We start from the raw sequence: 19524 nt of genomic DNA on the forward strand, positions 1-19524 counted from the left end.
CGAAAGTAATTACGTCGACCGGCAACCAGCCACTTCGGTGAGTTTCCGTAAATCATGATGAACTTGCATGTGAGTCGAAGGATCGGCCTGCATCTCCAGCTGTTGGTTCACAAGGCCGATGCTGTTGGTTATTTACTAAGCCGAAGAGCTGATGGCAGGATTCTAGGAAATATAGCGCCATTTGAAGCAAAACAGAATACAGCTGCAGGCTGAAAGTTTATTTTACAGGCTTCGAGTATTGTTCCTTGTGATTTGAAGTGAGTTCTCCCTCATGTAGAAGCTGATGCGGCCGTTGCAGCTTCAAGGTCAGTCCACTCGGTAGGCAATGCATGCTGTCATCACACCAATCTCATATTCAATACTGATATTATCTTAACACCATGCTGATATTGAACTTAGATTGCTTCTCATCAGCATACTCTTACTTATGACGATTGAACAATTACAAGATAACAGATAAAGGTTTTCGTCTCGGTAAGGTAATAACGCCATCCTGTTCTGCTATACCAGAATCTGGCTCCAAAAGCTGTCTCGAAACTCAAATTTATCTTTATGTTGCATCAGACCATCCTTACCTACAGCGCGAGGTTGTTGGCTTATTTCTGTGATTAGAGTCGATTAAAAAGTGTAGACAACCTGACTCATGATCTCAGGCTGATTTCATGTAAACATGTCAAGCATGACATATCAACTAGAAACTTTATTTCACTCGTTCGCGGAGACAGTGTAGTCGCTAGATGTCAACTGATAACTACATAAATATCTATAAACAGATATGGTGTTGTCACTGTTGTGAACGATGTCTTAGTTGCCAGATAAGATAAGAGACCCAAGATTAGATTGGTTATCACTGATTAGATTCTGATAAGACTGTCTGGACGTCATGTGCTAAATCACGTGAGATATACTCAGTTGATGCGAGAGAACAGCCCGAAATCGACCTATTCTGGGAATATCAACTTTGTTTCCGACGGGCAACTGAGATAATTCAACTTGAATAATCCACAGAACCCAGAAAAGTGATAGAGCACATGCGTCATTCCAATCTACCCAGTGGATAAAGGTGACGCGTTCAGCTGAACCTCCAGTCCATCAAGCTACCCTACAGCTGAAAGGACAACGGCACAGGATGTGAGACTATGAACAAAGTGTCACTGTGACAGAAAATGTAGCCAAATCGCTAATGAACTCTTCATCGCACGGTCGCTATAGGTGCGGTCTGTTGATTGATCGTTCTTGGGCATTTGAGGGTGTTGGCCGACCGAGCATAACTCACTGAGTCAGTCAACTTGCCGTTGGCAGTTTAACACAAGGCTGCAAAAACCAAACACAAACACAAACAGATCACGTCAGCCTGGTTTCATACACAGCAGGCAACTGAGTGGTCAACAAACATAACAGCTGGACACAATCGAGTTATGTCCCATCGCCGATGCCAATCTACCAATGCTTATCGACGGATGCATTCAAGATTTCTTCAGTGTAGCCGAGGATGGAGGCCCGCAGCCAAAATGACGATGTTCTCACAGAACCCCATCCTGGTCAAAAGAACAGGCTAATTGCTTCACCAAGTCGAGCCCTGCCGGCAATCAATGCAAGTTGGTGTGCAGCATCGGAATTATCAGATTCAGTGCCACTAATCGCGGTAGTTGCACATCAACAAACATAAGGTTAAACTGTTGCTTCAAATCGTCGTCAAAGGAACTCTATCGCCAAGCTTTGCGTAGCGCACCGCCAAGTCAAAACTGTTCATTCATATCCATTAGACCGAGTCGTCAATCGGATTCCGAGCTCCATCTTTTCTAAGCTTCAACTCCACCAGCTTCGCTTGCGTCGAGGAGATTGAGTTTTCGCAACTCTTCATTTTGCCATTCTCCATCTAATTACGGAATTTCCTTGTCCTTGTCTTGTTTATTTGCCGCGAGACAAAAAAACCTGATTGTCGCACGATCGGCGGAAAAACTACCACCACACCAAAAATCAGTGGGGGCCTCTGGTTTCAGAATCTCACGTCCAAGATGAGTTATAACATTCGAAGTCGCTGACATGAGAATCACGCATTTCGCCAATATGAAGCGGTGATTATATATATATCACCGGAATCCCGCAGGATGTAATATAAATAAACCCACCTCGCGTGGTTGTTATCTTTACCAAGACTCAGATCATGAACCAAAGTTCCAGGGGACGAAACCCCCTGTAAGGGAGGGCATTACAGGGGGAAACGTTCAGGCCAGTGAACGGTGCAAACGCCAAACCAGTGCTTCACAAATGACGCAACAACTGATTGAGACACTTGTCCGTGGTTGAGCGACAGGCATTGGCCGGCAGCTTGCCTCGTTTGGGGCTAGACACCTCTGTAACCTTAATCCCTTCAAGCTTTTTGGCCTCTCTTTATCGAAGCCAAGGGGTAAAAGATTGAGTTTTTGAGTTTAGCAGAGCATAAAATGTCGCTTGAGCGTTGCATTTCGGGGCGAAAGGAAGGTAATTTTCCCGTTCCTTGAGGATTCGTGCTCCATCACATTTCAATTGGCGATAGACATTGCAAACCGGCGCGTTGAGAATTTTCACCCGGCCAGCCACCCCAGTTTCTAGCGCTCTCAGCCAAGAGATTAAAGAGTCAGGGGTCAGCGCTGGAGCTGGAAGGGGCAGTCGCACCGCGAGAGAAATGGCGTGAACGATTGGCCTCTTTACTGAGAGAGAGAAGACTTGGCGTTATTGATGGGTTCTAGAACCCCACAACCTTAAAAGAAGCAACCTTAAAACAGCAAAGTCAGTATCACGAGGTAAGGGGCAGCACCACGCCGTTGCGAGACTATTGACGATAATTCAGCGTGCTAAATCACCCGACTATTTACCTTTGTAACCGCATGGAGACTTGTTTATCTGGCGCTGCTGCCGCCGGTCTCACGCTGATCCAGTTTCTCACACAGTTTTCTCCACCAAAGTGACACTCTGACATGGTTCTCTTTCTGTGGACTGTGGAACCCTACGAGGGTCATGCCAGCTTTTGCTTTGCCGATCAGGGGCACCCGTAGGGCATTTGCAGGCCTGTAGACTCCAGAAGACTTACGCGTACTGTTACCTCATATACTCCTCACAGTAGATCTTCAATCGTTTCAAAGTGATCGTCTGTCTGTCTCCCTCTCGCGCAAACGCAAAACGCAAGTCAAGTCCCTCCTTACGCTTGTCTTGAACTTTCCATTGTTTATCGTCTCAGTTTTTCTTGCTTTTGTATTCCAAACTTCTGTCTCTCGCTCTCTTGAACAAAACTCCACCAACGTCTATCGCCATTCTGGATTCTTCTCTTTCAGATGGTTTCATCTTCAACATAACGAATTCTTTTTCCGTTTTCTCTTTTTCGTCATTCGCTCGCCGCGCTAGGCGCCACAAACAATCGTTACTCATCACTAAAAATAAAACGTCACAATGGGCGCAGCACTCCCAACTTCTGGTGTTGCGCTTAACCGGGTGCTGGCCCTCGGCTTGACGCTGGTCGTCATCTTGGGCATCGTCATCAACCAGCTTCAACTAAGCGATGATCCGTATCGCTGTAAGGCTCTGCTTAATGATGGAACCTGGTTGAATACTCCCGCAGAGAATGGAAGCAGAGCGCCTTTTACAAACTGGCAGCCGCCTGGATGTATGATTCACAAGTACAAGAAGGAGGAGATTGAGGAGTGCATGGAGGGACGACACATGCTTTTTGTTGGTGACTCTACGACTCGACAGGTCTTTTATGGCATGGCTCGTCTGGTAAGTCGATGATGATCTAATTGTAGATGTGTTGCCGAATTATTTGGTCAATGTTCAATTGTATGACCAACAGTCGCTAACACCACGACAGCTCGACGCAGAAAAAGCCGAGGAGGTACGAGCAAACAGCAAGAAGCACGAAAGCCACGATGTAGAATTCGGCGGTATTCGACTTAAGGAAATCTGGGATCCATTTGGCAACGACAGCGCCGTCGCCCGCAATGAACTCACCCTCTACCACGAAGAGAGGATCAATGAGGTCCCCGTCGAAGAGCAGAAGGGTCCCGCCCTGGCCTTCATGGGAATGGGAGTTTGGTTCGCCGCCCGCTTTGAGAAGGAGGAGTCTATTCCCATGTTCAAGGCCGCCTTCAACAACATGTCCGAACTCGCTTCCAACATGGACTTTGAGCCTTTCGGTAGCCGACCCATGGACCCTCGCGATGGAATTGGCAACGAAGTTTTCTGGGCGCCAATTGCCCCGCCCTTCTACGACATGCTACCTGATTACCGCAAGACTGGTGTCGCTTCTCAGCCTGGTGAGGTCGAGGAAATTGATGAGTTCCTCAAGACACAGGAACAAGAGTCTGGTATTCCCATGTTGTGGTCTTTCCCCGCTTTGTCGTATGACCAGCAGGATGCTATCGGCGACCACGAGAATGGTTTCCATGTCACCGACAGTGTTGCTGAGATGAAGGCCCAGATCCTTCTTAACCTTCGATGCAATGCCAAGCTCGACATTCAGAAGTCTTATCCTTATGATCGCACTTGCTGCACTGACTATGGACAGAAGTCTTTCATCCAGATTATCCTCGTCACTCTCGGTATTCTCTATGTCGGCGGTGCTGCCATCACCGAGATTATTGCTCTTCGATCCAGCGAGGCTCCCAAGTGGGCTATCTTCAACCTCGATGTCGCTACCTTCGTTACAGGTCTGCTTGCTTGCTACTGGGCCGACCGAACACAGTCTTTCGCCAAGGGTTCCAAGGAGTACAACATGTTCGACTTCAATCTCATGTCTGCTCTCTGCTTCATTGTCGGCTTTGCCTTCATGACTAAGTCCAAGCCTCCACCTCCTCGACCTGGCGCCGCTCCTGCTGCCGCCCCCGCGACTCTCGACGATGCGAAGCCTTTGTCCCGTGACCAGACTGACGAGTGGAAGGGATGGATGCAGGCTCTCATCCTCGTGTATCACTGGACTGGTGCTTCGCGCGACCTCAACATCTACGTCGGCATCCGTCTCCTCGTTGCCGCCTATCTCTTCCAGACTGGTTTTGGTCATGGTGTTTTCTTCAGCTCCAAGAAGGATTTCTCCTTCAAGCGTGTCGCCGCCGTTCTCCTGCGCCTCAACCTTCTCAGCTGCGCGTTGCCCTTCTTCATGAACACCGACTACATGTTCTACTACTTCGCTCCCCTCGTCAGCTTCTGGTTCCTTATCATCTACGCCCTTTTCGCAATTGGTCAGAAGTATAACGACAACACCTGGGCGCTCATGGGTAAGATTGCTGTTTCGGCTGCCATCTGCCCTGGCGCTATGTTGTGGACTCCTGTTCTGCAGTGGGTTTTCGATGCCTTGAACATGGTCTTCCGAATTGAGTGGGATCTTCACGAGTGGCAGTTCCGTCTCGGTCTTGATGGTCTCATTGTCTACGTCGGTATCATTATGGGTGTCGCTTCCGTCCGGACCAAGCTGTACAACAAGATCCTCACCCAATCTTATGGCCTGGCCGGTGTCGCTGGTATTCTCTCCATCCCTCTGTACTGGTGGGTTGCTGTTAGCAGCGCCGAGACCAAGCAGGATTACACTGCCCTTCACCCCGTCTTCTCTTTCATCCCCATCATGGGATTCATTGCTGCTCGCAACATGTTCCCTGCTACCCGCACATGGTACTCTCGAACTTTCGCCTGGATCGGCCGATGCTCCCTCGAGACCTTTACCCTTCAGTTCCACATCCTTCTCGCTGCCGATACCAAGGGTCTTCTCCTTCTCGACATCTTCAAGGGTGATGGTAGCCTCCTCTGCGACCGCTGGAGGTCTCTGATCATCATAGTTCCCGTTTTCTTGTGGATCAGCTCCCGCGTTGCCGACGCTACTGGTGGTATGGTCAAGCTTCTGACCAAAGATTGGGCAGCCCAGGAGCAAGAGGAGCAGTACGATGTTGAAGCCAAGGCTGATGCTGAGCCTCTAATGAGCGGCAACATGCTCTCTGGCTTTACGCGGCACATGCCCTCAAAGTCCTCATGGGCCAACAACCTCAAGCTCCGCATGCTTGGCCTCTTTGTCCTCCTCTGGACACTCAACCTGGTAAGTTCCTGTCCGCTATTTCTCACTGCAGACCATCACTAACATTTCTCAGTTCTACTAGACATTCATCACATAGCATCGGCATTAAAACAAGGCGTTTGGAGTAGCGAGTACCATTGACGACGAGTCAGCTGGGGGACATTCATTCATTCCGCACGAAACGCGTGTTGGCTTTTCTTTTTCACGGGCGCATTCACCCGACTTTTGGACATGACATACATTCAAGGCTTATCAATAAGCTTATGCATAAGCCTACATGGCACGACATAGATTTTATATCGTAATGATAGATTTTTACATGATTCATACATTATTTCTCTGCATACCTACCAAGAGTGACTCCATGCAATTCCGATGTCCGATCTGAGCGATGCGACTTGGGATTGGATCTTGATGTTTGTTAAGGCTAGCAAAGCATTCGTGGAGTTTTGCACGAGGCGAAACAGGGCGGGTAAGTCTCTGGCTCGGCACAGACAATTCATGCGTCGAGACGGTCGCGTGATTGTTGCGGATGTATTGCTTGTGTCATCTAAATTGGGCACACTTCGCTTGGGCCAAAGTTCCATTCGAAGTAAAAACTGGTCAACCTCACGCGGTTATATTGGATTAGATCCCTGTGGTCTCGTAATCTCGCAGGATATGGTCACTCACGGCAGAGGAATGTACTTTGGTGCAATCTCACATCTCAGATTACTCAGGTTTGGCCAAGCGACATTGTCTGCAACCTCTCATTGCAACTTCATTATCATCTAGCGACACTAAATTACAGAGTAATTTCCAATGTCAAAACTGCCATTCAATAGCGATGTTTTGCCTGGTGCATATCAGTTATTGTTATCTTTTTCTCCAGATTCCAGCTGCCAGGGAGCATACTAGTGGCTTAACAGATCTATTTGCATATCCGACCAGGGCTGTTAGCGCCCTAGCATTTCACCTTCCACCATAATGACATTGGGACGAACATCAGATTTTGCGTGTTCCAGAGAATCATGGACATTATGAGCTAATAATATACAGATTCTTTGCGAATCATAGTAGTTGGATATCTATGACGGTTCTCCTTCATCTCGTTTGCCTACATTACGGCAACTGTACTTGTACTTGCTTGACTTCACCTTTGGTGTCTTCCATTGACACGGTATATCTAAGCATCAAGCCCAGAGATTTTGCGAATTGACGACTTTACAAGTATTAATTATGGATTCCTGCGTTCCGTCAGCACTGTCTAGAACGACAAAGTCGGGTATCCCAACAGTCGGCACCCGCTCTACCGTCGATGAAGAGGTAGCAAACTTTGTGAGGCAGAACCCAAGCCTGCACCTGGGTGGCAAAGACGACTTCACAACAGAGCGAGAAGAGCATCTAAAAGTCTTTGGATTCCACGCTTTGGAGCTTGATACGTGAGCACCGGTTGGAGATGCCTAGTTCTCTGTCGTCCGTGGTCCGCACGGCCCAATCCGTCTCCTTTCCCAAGATCTGGTCATGACCTGCGCAAGAAGAACGAATCCGCTGCCTTGATTTACTTTCATGGAGGAGATACTGTCGGCAGTGTGGATGAGTTCGAGAATGACCTGAGAATCGTTGCTGAAGAAAGTGGCGCCGTCATTATTGGAGTTGAGTATCAGCTTGCACTAGAACGGAGCTTACCGATCCAACTGGACGACTATGATTCAATGATCAATGGGGTTCAAGGTGATGAAGGGAGAAAACGAGGTATAAGCCCTGATCAGGTTTGTGGAGGCGGTGACTCTGCTGGTGGAAACATGACTGCCGCTGCGAGTCTTCCTAGAAAGGACAATAGAAAGAAACCATTGAAGGCACAGCTCCTTTGTATCCCGAAAAAAGACTTCACTTCAACACTAAAGAAGCTATCGAGAACAGCTCTGATATTATCTAGAGTGTAAGTTCTCGAACAACGCAAGTAACCAGAAACTAATAGTGCCGGGATGTAGACAATGGCATCTTCTCTTTCGCTGATCATTACGCCACTCGTAGCGTGCCAGCAAGTCACCGGTACATCTGTCACCGGGAATGTAGAAGTCAGAAGACTTGAAAGACCTACTACCTGCGGTAGTCTTCACTTGTAGCTTTGACCCTCTTCGGGACGTTGGGGTAGAATATGTGCACCTTCCTTCAGCAAGCGGGTAACACCGTATACTGGAGCCACTTTGACAGCTTGACACATGGGCTCTTGCAGGAAGAGTCGATGAAGACTACGAAGTTGGTTGGAATGGATTGACGGAGAAATGAATATTTGGATGTCCTATCTCACTGAAGCTAGTTGAATGAGGTTGTGTATATTGTCTGTTCTCTCAAAGCACACTAGTCTCCTGAATAATCCGCTACATCACTCATCTTTTGACCCAGTCCTTGAACCTCGACCATCTCTTCTTCTTACCTTCACTCGTTGTCTTATTTGTATGTAAACTCTGCTGAACACTTGCCGCGTCTTGGCTGGAAGCTCCAACGCTCGGGACAGTAATGGATGTCGTCTTACTCACGATTGAGCCAGTTGCTGAAGCTAGTTGGGTCTGCTCGCCGCTGGTTGTCGATGCAGCACCGTCATCATCTGCCTGTTTCGGTGCCGATCTCTCTCCAGTTCTTAGCCCCAGAACAGTGTGATCGAAGATCACAGCCCCTTCAGGGTCAAGAGATCCTAACTGTACAGGCTTCAAGCCATGCGGTACAGTACGGGACCACCATCTTTTGGCAAGGAATTGGACAGGGTTGTGATTGCACTCTGCCCCAGCAGTTTGGGCATCATTGCTACCTTTCCTCTTGAGACACTTGCAATGCAAAGATGCTTCTTTGGCAGTTACCCAAGTAATCTTCTTAGTCAGTTCACCTCCAATGAGGCCTGGCTCCATCCTAAGGAGACGTTTCTCATGGAGCATCTGCATTGTTGATATGGAAGCAGCAAGATAGTCTTTTCCTACTGGAACCGATCTCCAGCTTGGGCAGATCAAATCAGGTTCATCGGCGCGTATAAGATCTCCAAATCCCCGCCCGAAGAGGGCGGTTATGCCAATAGTCGGTATCAAGTCGATCCATCCGTGTCCCCATGAGTTGAGATGCTGAATACGCGGGTAAATAGGAACTGAGGGATCAATGATATCCACGATGTCGAAACCGACAACATCCCGACGTGGGTCCAAGGTCTGAGAGAACTTGATACCGTCTTGAGATGCCGCCTGGGCTTGTCGATCAATCAACTTCTCTATCGAGTGAAGAATTGTCTTTACTCGCTCTTCGAAGGTGGAATACTTGGTAACAGGTACACCATTCGGGTCGATGTGCTTGTTAACAATGTAAACATTTAATGCCCTGTTTTCCCAACTCTTTAAAGTCTGAAGTGCCGCTTGGCGACTTCCAACACCTGGCCAGTGGCCTTTAAGCTTGCTGGGATCATAGACCCAGTCGTAGGCTGATTCGGGGTCATTGATATCTAGGTGAAGTGAAATGCGGACGAGATGGAGCAGGGCAGAAGCACCGTCGACAAGCCATGCACGACGTTCTCCAACATCGTAGAAAACGACTGGTTGAAGTTTGACCCAATTAAGAAAACTTGGGTAGTCTTTCTCTCTTTGGAGCCAAAAGGGTTGCTCCTTTTTGTTAACGTCGAGCATGAGGCCGGCAGTAACAGGACTTCCACCTTCTATGTATAGCTTGTCTACGACAATGGATGCTGATGCCTTCGGTAGACCGCCAGGTTTGATCATGTGATTAGCAGTAGAATGTCCTGTTCCTTTGAGTCAGTAATCGGATATTTGGTATAATGACAAACTCATGAAGAAGTTTTGGCTCACCACAGAAGTCTGTTGCTTTAGTACACCATCCAACAATGTGACGTTTGCCTTCAATATACCGAAGGGACATTTCGTCAGAAGGTCTGATATCAATATGATCGAGCCTCGGGTCGAGGTATGAGATTCTCTCCTCAGGCTTTTCACTGACGAGGAGATGCCATACCATGACATCAGCAGTTACTAGTGTAGCGACCATCAACATGTTGAATCCTTTTATTACCAGTCTCTTATCCCACTGGACAACCTCGGAAGATCCCACTATAGATGCTGCGTATCGCAAAGGCACCTCGAGGCCAGACTTTGGCATTGAACGTCGTAGTATTGGGTAGCCACACACTATGTTCAGAGAGCCAAACAACCGTTCCCAGCAGAAGCCTTGGCTCGGGTTATAGGCGGTTCCGGGGCGTGTGGAGAAAGAAATGGAGCAATGTCCCATAACGGCAGTGGTGCTTCCACTGTTGTTCTTAAAGGCTGTGGTGGAGACATCGGTAACGCATGGCCTGATCGATATAAAGTTGGTGTGCTTTTGAAAGACCGAAGCCAACCAAGCAATCTGTTCACCTACCTCAGAAACAGCGTAGTAGCCGCCCCTGGCTGAGATTTCGTATCGAACACCTCTGTTATGGCCTTGGTGCACGGTACCCTTTAGAAGGCAAAGATTGGAATAATTCCCACGAGTGGTTTCAGGCCAGGCAGGCTTTGTCCAAATGCCAGATCGAGCACTTCTTAGAGACACACCATCAAATTGACTAAAAGACCTTTCTTGGTCTGAGAGTAGGTCTTGTAACAGGGAAATAATGGCACCGCCAGACTGGGGCCATGTTTGGTCCATATATTCTGCAACACTTGTAGCTTGCGCTTCGTCCCATTTGCCTGTCAAGCAAAGGATGTTGGGCAAGGCTTTGTCAAAGGAGGAAGAGATCCCGGAGTTTTTCATTATTCCAATCACATCCAATGTCACAGAGTATGTCATTTCGAACCCGATGGATGCTTTCCTTCTGCTCATTTTGTGGTGCGGAATGCGTTCTTTCAACTTATTTCTGATCGTGGTGCCGATCCTATCCATCAGGCTAGGCTCTTCGGAAGATAGCCGACTTTGCTGGCTGATCTTTGTCAAAAGCCATCGGTAAGCCTCGGATCCTTGGATGAACCGTCTGTACTGGAGCATTTGTGAAAGATCGTTCGGTTCTCCAGATTTGACGTCATTTATCCAGTCAACGATCATTTCTTCGGCCTTTTTGAAAGGGACTGTGAAAGTTTCTTCTCCATTCTCTGCCTCCGAGTCCCCGAGACTCTGGCCAGACACGCTCTCAGCTTCTTCAAATGCGGGTACTTGGAAGTCGAGGAGGTCGACAATATTCCTGCCAATAGCCATGAATCGCGAAAATATTAATATTCAAATCCATAATGTGCTTACCTCCTCTTTCTGTGGATTATGACAGAAGTTTCAAGTTGAAATGGGTTTGTTGACTCCTCATGCAGCTTCCACGCAAAGTCTCTGAGCGTTTGGTCGAGAAACCCTTGCCCAACGTCTTTGAGAGTTGTTCCGTCGGTAGCCGCTCTCACATCCTCAGCGAGTTGATCTATGAAGGCCTGGAAGTATTGCAATTTGGGGTCATCAGAGAGCGTATCAAAAGAATACGTTGTAGCTGTATCGAATTCAGCGCTATTTTCGGAATTGTGAGGAGACCACTGATTCTGCTCGTCTTTGTGATGACTTGATGATATATTCTCCTCTTCTTCCGCTTGGCATTCTGTTGTCTGCAGAGAGGCCAAGACCCCCTTTGGACTTCGGGGCTTATGCGGCAGAGAAGTAGGAACAGTCGAAGGACGTGTCCCATGACTCTGGACTGTGAAGTCAAAAGTTGATGAATGTGGGCTATTGGTGATGACCTCGCTTTGCACACTACCATACTCGTGAGGGCTCTGGGTCTTAGTAGAACCAGGGTCGAGAGGGTAGCTGTCCGCTGGCCCTGCATCCTTCATCGGACGGAGGTGGCCCATGGCCTGCCGATCACCAAAGAGATCCAAAGTTGCAAGATCAATAGTCGGATGATCCAATAGCTGATCTTGCGCTATAGGCTCTTGGAGAGAGATGTGAGGAGCGAGATCTGAGAACGACATTGCTGGTCCATGGACAGAGCCATCCGAAAGCGTGACGCTAAACATCAACGTGAAGTCATTCTCGTAGACCTGCTCATTTCCAGATACTGCCAATACAAGCTGCACAAGGAGCTTCTGCTTCTGCGACTCGCAGATGACCTGGTATTCTCCAAGTTGAATCGGCATGGTAATGAGCTTTTTTAATATTCGAACGGCCCCTCGATGACTGTAATTTGGCGGCATGTAAAGCAGGGGAGTTCCCTCCCCACGAGCGAAAACGATGTCATAACCTGATCCCTTTAAGTTCACCACGTAGCCACTGTCAACAGTGACTTGAGCCGTGATAAGACGCTTTAGCAGCCGTGATAGTATATTTCTCACGGCATAGTCGTTGTCGAGAATCAGGATACGGATGCCGCTTTGCCTATCGCAACAAATTAGTCTTTGCATCTAAGCACTGGGGTACCCTCACCTATTTGCTTGCGGATCGCTGGGACCTCTCTTTACATCATCATCACCAGAATCATCAGACAAACCCCGTCTATATGCGAATGAATCCATTGGTGCCGATTTGTAAGAGGGTCTGTTTTGGTTGATGAGAAAATTCCGTCCTGAGTTGAAGAGAGTTGCGTGCTCCTCCTCATTGACGCTTTGAGCAGAGCTGAAGGATATGAACGAGCTCAGTGACTCTGCCCCAGTTGGCCCGTCTGACGAAAAAAGGGAATATTCTCTGTCTCCTTTTGATTCATCGTATTGGTTGATTCGAAGTACATTAGTATTGTTTTTAACCAGAAACTCTCGGTCCAATTGAGACCAATCGGCGGCATAAAATACCGACTTCTGCGATGGCCTCAACTCGCTGTAAGTCCATGCGCGACTCGCTCACCGACTCTTGGGAGCCTCAGATGAAAATATTTCTTTATCGTTATCCTTGGTATTTGCATTGGGTATCTCGCTAATATATAGCAAACGGACCCCTGCATTCAAAAACATGAAGTGAAGCTTGTTCATGGTCTCGTTCTTCTCGATCGCGTCTTCTGTGTTGATACAGACATTGTCCGCCCAAAGCCACTTGTAGCCCTGAGCAATGGCGGCCAGACAAGCGTTGATGATCTTGACATATCCAGGTTTTGAAGTGTGCTTGCTTAAATCTTCAAAGTCTTTGAAGGTCAGCTCGTGTTCGGACGCATACCAGCAATGAGAGAGGATCGCGTAGGGCGGGTATGCAGAGGCGTCATCAAAATTATGTAGTTGCAATGTCTTCACGTCGAGGAACCTCATTGCTGACTACTATGTCGAGATGGGTGTTGATGGCTTGGGCTGTATTGACTTTGGTGGTTGTTGGTGAGCGGGCTCGCCCACTTCATCATCTGCTCAAGGCTTGACGATAAGACAGAAGGGTACAAAGCTAACAGAAAAGGTCATCTTTGCGATAATTACGAAGCGGGGTAAGGCAGACATGCACAGCCTGGTTTTGCGAATGCTTGAGATTGGTGGTTGGTTGGAATTTCAGCCGCACTTTGAGATTTCTGGGCATGGGTTGAAGCAGCCTGAATCGAGGCGAGGCATATTAGAAATTTACGAGACAAGACCATAGACAGCTGCCATTTGACCAAAGTGTATTTATGAAATAAGATAGCTGACGACTGAATTTACACTACTCCATGCGGCCGACATACAGCCCTTGCATGAATCGACCATTGCCATACATCTCCTCCATTTCCGCATACCACTCATCATTGTCCGAATCTTGCAGAAATCCCTCAAATGCTGCATCGTCTGTACTCGGGTTAATCAAACATTGTACAATATGCTTCATCTGAATCGCTCTCACCATCTGAATCACTAACCCACTCACAAGGGTTCTCGGCCACTATTCTCTCCTGGTTGTCCGGAAGTAAGAGTTTGGGACGATCCAGGGCATGAGGGTCTTGTGCTTCCTTGATTGCCTTTTCGCTTACGGAGCCGCCGCTTCGCTCGATCGAGATCAGAGGACGGAATGTGACGGAGACGATATAGTAGTCGAGTTTGTTGGGTTCCGTTTCATCTCGAGTCCAGCGTTGACCGTGCCAAGTGCTTGAACCGCTCCAGCGACTTACTTTGCGGTTGGCATTTGATGTATCTGCGTAGAGAACAACACCATCGGGCCGTTTGAAGAACCATGCGTCGACCATCTGCTTGGCGATCTTGTCGACCTGATCCTTCTTCCGCTCGAGAGACTCCAATTCAATGCAGAATTGAGTCGTACTGGGAGTCAGCACTTGACAAACACCCTCGATCCAGTTTCCCTCAAAGTGCAGGGGCTCGTCATCCTCCCAATACCACCAATCAGTGTGACGAATGGTGAGCGTCATGGTGCGGGGAGCCAGATGGGGCGTACGTAGGATGTCTTGCAGACCGTTATCTTCGAGTCTGTACATCTGAGCAAAGACTCTCAGTCTCTCGATCTCGACATTGTCTGTACCTAAAGATTTGGAGATCTTTGCGAGCATGAGGCCCAGGCGTGGAGGAGCTTTGTGAGGTGGAGGAGCACGATCTTCACCTGTAGCCCATTCTGTGTGCTCTCGTAGGAGAAATGGCTTGAACCAAGTTTCGCGGTAGATGGCGCGACATGTCCGAAGAAGTCTGGTATCGGTTGATTGAGCTGCTAGATAGGAAGGGCGAGTGTAGCATGTGTTTTCTCTGAACTTTTTGGTTGGTGTTGGGTCCGGGTGATCCGTGAGGACATAAGAGAAGATACTGTCTCTGACTTCTCCTGGAAGCTTGGTAAAGAGAGGGCTTTCATCTTGGGGGATTGGGGCCTTGGAGAGGATATCTTGACGAAGTAGCGTCGCCATTCTGGTTGATAGAAGCCTAAGGATTGAAAGAGTAAGGCGGGCTTATCTCTAGCTAAGTTGCGTATTTATCACATGCTCCAAGTTAGGCAACCGTGCGGGGCAGACCTGGGCTACCCAGTCAGCCAAGATAATGAGGCTATGTTGCCTAAGCCCATAGACATTTCTCGGCTGAGCCAACAGTGTCTGTATGCTTACAACGAATAAGAACTATCTGCGGCTCAGCCTGCATGCGACAAACTGAAACACTCCCCTCAATCCACTCCACGTGGGTCGACATTCACGGTAACAAGGGCCAAGTATTCGGAACATCATCTATTCAGAAATCCCCGAGATATATAGGCTACGTTATTCATCTATCATTCCACATTTAGTATCCATAAAGGTTGACCTGCTCAGAGGTGGAAGCGCGGATGCGGCGGTTCTCGCGGATCAAGAGGACGCGAATGGCCCAAGCGCAGGCAATTGAGCACAGAGCAAAGCCAGCAGAGGCACCGAAACCAATTCCATATCGAGGAGAGTCACTCTTGGGCCAGAGGTAAGCACCATAGATATAACCGATCTATGCCAATGTCAGCATGAGTGCCGAAACAAGAGAGCTGGGCATCTTACCTGTCCACCGACGTTGGTCATTGCCAAGACAACAGCCTTCTTCTCCTTGGTCTGCGATAGAGTAGAAGACGCCCATCCGATGATGACAGAGTTGACAGCATAGGCACCCATGGGGAAGATAAAGCAGGCGACATAGCGAGCAGCAGTGTTGAGAGTGCAGGCAGCCAGAACGAAACCAGCAACGGCAATAGATAGTCCAGCGGTGATGTGCCAGGTACGCTCATGCATGCGTCCAGAGTTCCAACCGAAGAGGATACCAGCTGCACCAGCGAAGATGAAGGGAGGGCAGGTCATGACGAGGGTAATGGTAGTGTTGAAGCCGAGAGTCTTGATGACACTATGACACTGTTAGCGTGGACACGAAAAGCAAGCTAGGATCACTCACGTAGGGAAGAAGGAGTTGAAAGAGCATGCAGAAAGATGGAAGTTCTGCATGAGGCAGAAAAGCCATGTTCGCTTATCAGCGCAAGCCTGCTTCAAGCCCTCCCAGGCTGAACCGCCCTCCTCAGAGTCATAGGCCTTGTCCTTCTCCATGCGCTCGTGAGCAAGCTGCTTCTCGCGTTCGTTGAGCCAGCGGGTGGTGAGAGGAGTGTTGGGAAGCATGAAGAAACCGATGATGGCGACAAGGGCGGTGGCGGCACCTTCGATGATGAAGAGCCTATAGCTGTTAGATGGTTCTGAAGAGAGAGGCTGAGGAACTCACCATCGCCAACCAGCAAGACCGGCCTTTCCATCCAAACCTGCAAAGATACCAGCGGCAATGAGGCCAGAGAAACCAGTGGCGAGAATCTGAGCGCAGTAGAGCACAGCAATACGAGCAGCAACCTCTGGTTCACATTAGTATCTTGCACACTTCTCGAGAGCGAGAAACTGACCTTTGCGGGTGTAGAAGATGGAGAGCATGTAAGTGGCACCGGGATAGAAAGGAGCCTCAGTTATACCCAAGAAGAATCGACAAGCGACCAATCCACCATAGTTCTTCACAAGAGCAGTGCAAGCAGAGACAGCAGCCCAAACCAGCATCCAAGCACTCATGTAAATACCAGGCTTGACCTTGGTGATCAACATGTTGCTGGGAACCTGCATGAGAACATAACCGACAAACAAGCTAAAACCATCAGCATTATTCCCAAAACTTGACAGTCGCGTCAACGTACATCGAAACAGTCGTGTTGAACTCGGTACCAGTCATGTTGAGATCCTCCTCCAAATTATTTAATCGTGCTTGAGCGATGGCATTTCGATCGACGTAGTTGAGGAAGTACATGACACAAAGACAAGGCTGTAAAATGTCAGCAACCCAGCCAAGCATTGGCGCGAAGATCACTCACCATGATCCAGAGATCAAGCTTCTTGACAAGGCGGATCTCTTCAGGGTCTGTCTTCTTGGCAGTACCTGTCCAATCTCGCTCCGCCACCTGCGAAGGCTTCTCATCCTCAAGAATGCTATTGACATGCGCAAACTCGGGCGCCTCACGCTTCTGGTCAGTAGTGGTAGCCATTATTGTTCTTGTTCCTGTTGTGTTGGTGAGTTTGGCGTGAAGAAGAAAATTTTCGTAGAGGTCCAGGCTCTCTATATTTATGGGTTCTGGACGGTGATCTTCGTGGGGGGCGGGGAATAAACCTGGGGAAGTGGTGGTAAACCTGGGGTAAATGGCCTCCGGAGACAGAAGTAGAGGCCGGAGGAAGGAAAAGGTTACTTTCAAGGTTAATTTGGGAGGGGAGAGTGACGCTAATGACAACTGTGTAGTGTCTCATTTGGTGCTGCATGGGGTTATGGCTGTGGAGATGGTGAGTGAGACTGGGGGAACCATTAGATTTGATGGGATGACCGATGCGACTCTAGATCCAGTCAAGAATGAAGAGATGGTCATAGCGATTATTGCATGTCAATACGCGCATTCAGCCCGAGAAAACGGTAATTGTTAAAGCCTTTGTGTATGATTTCTCTGTTATCAATCTGACTTCAATCTCATTGCCATCATTACTGTCCGCTGTGCATGAACTCCAAATTTGCAGATCCGCGCTACGAGTCATGTAATTTTTACGCATAAAGTATGCTTAATCCAGCCCTGGATCATCCTCTCAATGACACCACCATTACTCCCTACCTCCGAGGACAAATCTCATCGGCGCTACGAAACGGCATCTCTCCGTCACAGATCTAACTCAAGATGAGATAAGAGACAAACAGCTTCCCGGAGTCTACTTTTTGCGCCGCGAATTTGCTCTCACAGCAAAGCTATCACGCAAAATGGTTCGGACACTGATGAAGCTCCGATGGTTCACGTGTCGCGCTACGTGCCGGAAAAGGGTCGAGACTCCAAGAGATAAAACGCCAGGCTTGGCTAGATCTCTTGGGGTTGTTTCTGGAGATTTCTTGGCTGCAGGGAAATAATGGGGTCCTGGGGTAGATTGGGTGATATTTATAAGCGGTACTTTGTTTTCTGAAGCCGATGGTTGAGAGATGAATGCATGGGTTTATTTGTTGAGGCTGCTCCACGATGTCAGCACTCAATCTTTGTGCCCTGTGAAAACTCAATTGACCAGCCGGTACCAGTTTTGAGCCGCCAGTGTTCTCACATGCCAAATGCCTTTCCTAATCGAAGAATAGCGAAATGTCTGTTATCTCTTACTTTTCTGTCAAAATGGGAGGTTTTGGAGTCATAACAAAGCTTGGCAAGCATCAGTCACGGCATCACGACCCGGCCTGGCGAGACCGGCAAAAGATTACCGAAAATGCTAACAGACTCAACGAAGCCTGGGCTACCAGTTGTGATATAAAAGAATAGAGATTCCATCTGATATCTATCTATAGTTCATCAGACACGCACATAATAATACAAGCTTAAAACCAGACGCAAGATGCTTTCTCGTGGGCTTTTCAGTGGCAGGCTTTTCCGTATTTACGCAACCTCGCGTAATTGTACGGCAGCGGCGCCAGGAAACCCGCTGCAATCGATACCAGAGCAGCAAGCCAGAATGACGGATCGTCAAGAGCAACTTGGCCACCCGTCAAATAGTAATCCACTGCATTTTCAGCTGCTTCCATGGTCAACATCGAGATCAGACTCATGCCAACAGCTGTCCTCATCGCCGTAAGCCAAGTCAATCCATCACGGCCGATGCGAAGCATTACCGTCTCCAGAAGAATGGACGTTGAAACACCAGAGGCCACTGCTTTATTAGTTTTGCTTCTGTTGAATTTGATTGGCTACTAACTTGAGATTGGCATCACTATTCCCATACTGAGCCCGGGATAATAGGCCTGGAGAAACCACATGGCCGCGAAATCGCCGACTGTACACCCGATGAGGCATCGCGTAGTGTTGACAGAAGCCCTCTTCCAAGCCGACTTCAAGGTCCAAAAGTCGCGGGATGTTACAGATGGTGGCGTCGATGGTTGTGAGGCGTTCTTTTTGCTACAGCATTGGCTGCTGGTCCGGTGTTTTTGCAGGCTGATACTGACCGAGGGGATGTTGGTCGAGGTGGTGTGACGCGATTGCGGGATCGCGAAGAAGCCCGTGCGGCGCGCGCAAAGTCGACTGGTGCTCATAAATCCATTCATATTTTCCTTGCTACATATGCGACGGATGATGCGAATTGAGAAGAGGCACGAATTGTTCTTGGCCTGACGGGACTGTTGTTTTGTTCGCCACGCCGCGAAATTGACTCAGTCCCACTTAAAATGCTCACTCACCAACAAGAATTATCGAAGCTTACAGGCAATCTATGGCTCAGTGAGACAAGATAAATGAGCGTATAGCTCTGAACCACAGATTGTAGGATAAAGAATTCATTAAATGGGATTAAGTAGCTGGTTGGGGATGCTCTCAGGAAATTATGTCTGTTTCCGGACATGCTGCAATATGGCCAGGCCACGTTCATATAAGTCATAAGGATGGAGACCAGTCAACATTGATAATGAATCTGGGTCCTGTATCTAAAGCCGCGCATTTATGTTAAAGTTGCAGGCTGTTATGGCATCAAACTGACTCATAGCCTCACGGAGACCCTGTATGGAGGCCATTGACAAGATGACGGAACAGGCAGCCCATACCGCGATTCTTGTTAGCCAGACACAGGTAGGCTGGTGAGTAAGATGCCATCT

General features: G+C 48.4%; 6 protein-coding genes across 6 annotated transcripts; 2 read left to right on the forward strand and 4 right to left on the reverse strand.

Moving 5' to 3' along the window:
* The first annotated feature begins 3131 nt into the window (after window positions 1–3131).
* FOBCDRAFT_254579 (10 TM acyl transferase domain found in Cas1p-domain-containing protein) lies at window positions 3132–6371 on the forward strand. The gene is made up of 3 exons (XM_031193675.3): window positions 3132–3756; window positions 3848–6058; window positions 6111–6371. The coding sequence occupies exons 1-3, from the start codon at window positions 3430–3432 to the stop codon at window positions 6117–6119; spliced, it is 2547 nt and encodes an 848-aa protein (XP_031030296.2). The 5' UTR covers window positions 3132–3429; the 3' UTR covers window positions 6120–6371.
* An 884-nt stretch (window positions 6372–7255) lies between these two features.
* FOBCDRAFT_245977 (Alpha/Beta hydrolase protein) lies at window positions 7256–8297 on the forward strand (the record flags this gene model as incomplete). The annotated part of the gene is made up of 5 exons (XM_031193677.3): window positions 7256–7458; window positions 7533–7888; window positions 8011–8054; window positions 8096–8202; window positions 8234–8297. 5 exons carry the CDS (start codon window positions 7256–7258, stop codon window positions 8295–8297), a joined length of 774 nt encoding a protein of 257 aa, XP_031030298.3.
* Window positions 8298–8316: 19 nt separating this feature from the next.
* FOBCDRAFT_324897 (uncharacterized protein) lies at window positions 8317–13248 on the reverse strand (the record flags this gene model as incomplete). The annotated part of the gene is made up of 4 exons (XM_059612123.1): window positions 8317–9797; window positions 9865–11225; window positions 11282–12391; window positions 12854–13248. The coding sequence occupies 4 exons, from the start codon at window positions 13246–13248 to the stop codon at window positions 8410–8412; spliced, it is 4254 nt and encodes a 1417-aa protein (XP_059468186.1). The 3' UTR covers window positions 8317–8409.
* Window positions 13249–13571: 323 nt separating this feature from the next.
* Window positions 13572–14823, reverse strand: FOBCDRAFT_234437 (uncharacterized protein). The gene is made up of 2 exons (XM_059609970.1): window positions 13802–14823; window positions 13572–13746 (listed from the first exon to the last, which is right to left on the reverse strand). The coding sequence occupies exons 1-2, from the start codon at window positions 14802–14804 to the stop codon at window positions 13625–13627; spliced, it is 1125 nt and encodes a 374-aa protein (XP_059468187.1). The 5' UTR covers window positions 14805–14823; the 3' UTR covers window positions 13572–13624.
* Window positions 14824–15130: 307 nt separating this feature from the next.
* FOBCDRAFT_171920 (major facilitator superfamily domain-containing protein) lies at window positions 15131–16937 on the reverse strand. The gene is made up of 7 exons (XM_054707838.2): window positions 16745–16937; window positions 16571–16695; window positions 16289–16521; window positions 16117–16240; window positions 15799–16071; window positions 15414–15750; window positions 15131–15363 (listed from the first exon to the last, which is right to left on the reverse strand). Exons 1-7 carry the CDS (start codon window positions 16913–16915, stop codon window positions 15172–15174), a joined length of 1455 nt encoding a protein of 484 aa, XP_054563813.2. The 5' UTR covers window positions 16916–16937; the 3' UTR covers window positions 15131–15171.
* A 1249-nt stretch (window positions 16938–18186) lies between these two features.
* FOBCDRAFT_234440 (uncharacterized protein) lies at window positions 18187–19061 on the reverse strand. The gene is made up of 2 exons (XM_031193683.3): window positions 18636–19061; window positions 18187–18590 (listed from the first exon to the last, which is right to left on the reverse strand). Exons 1-2 carry the CDS (start codon window positions 18979–18981, stop codon window positions 18298–18300), a joined length of 639 nt encoding a protein of 212 aa, XP_031030304.2. The 5' UTR covers window positions 18982–19061; the 3' UTR covers window positions 18187–18297.
* Between the last annotated feature and the right edge of the window lie 463 nt (window positions 19062–19524).

Source organism: Fusarium oxysporum, chromosome XII (assembly GCF_013085055.1).
Source record: "Fusarium oxysporum Fo47 chromosome XII, complete sequence".
Lineage (NCBI taxonomy): Eukaryota > Fungi > Ascomycota > Sordariomycetes > Hypocreales > Nectriaceae > Fusarium > Fusarium oxysporum.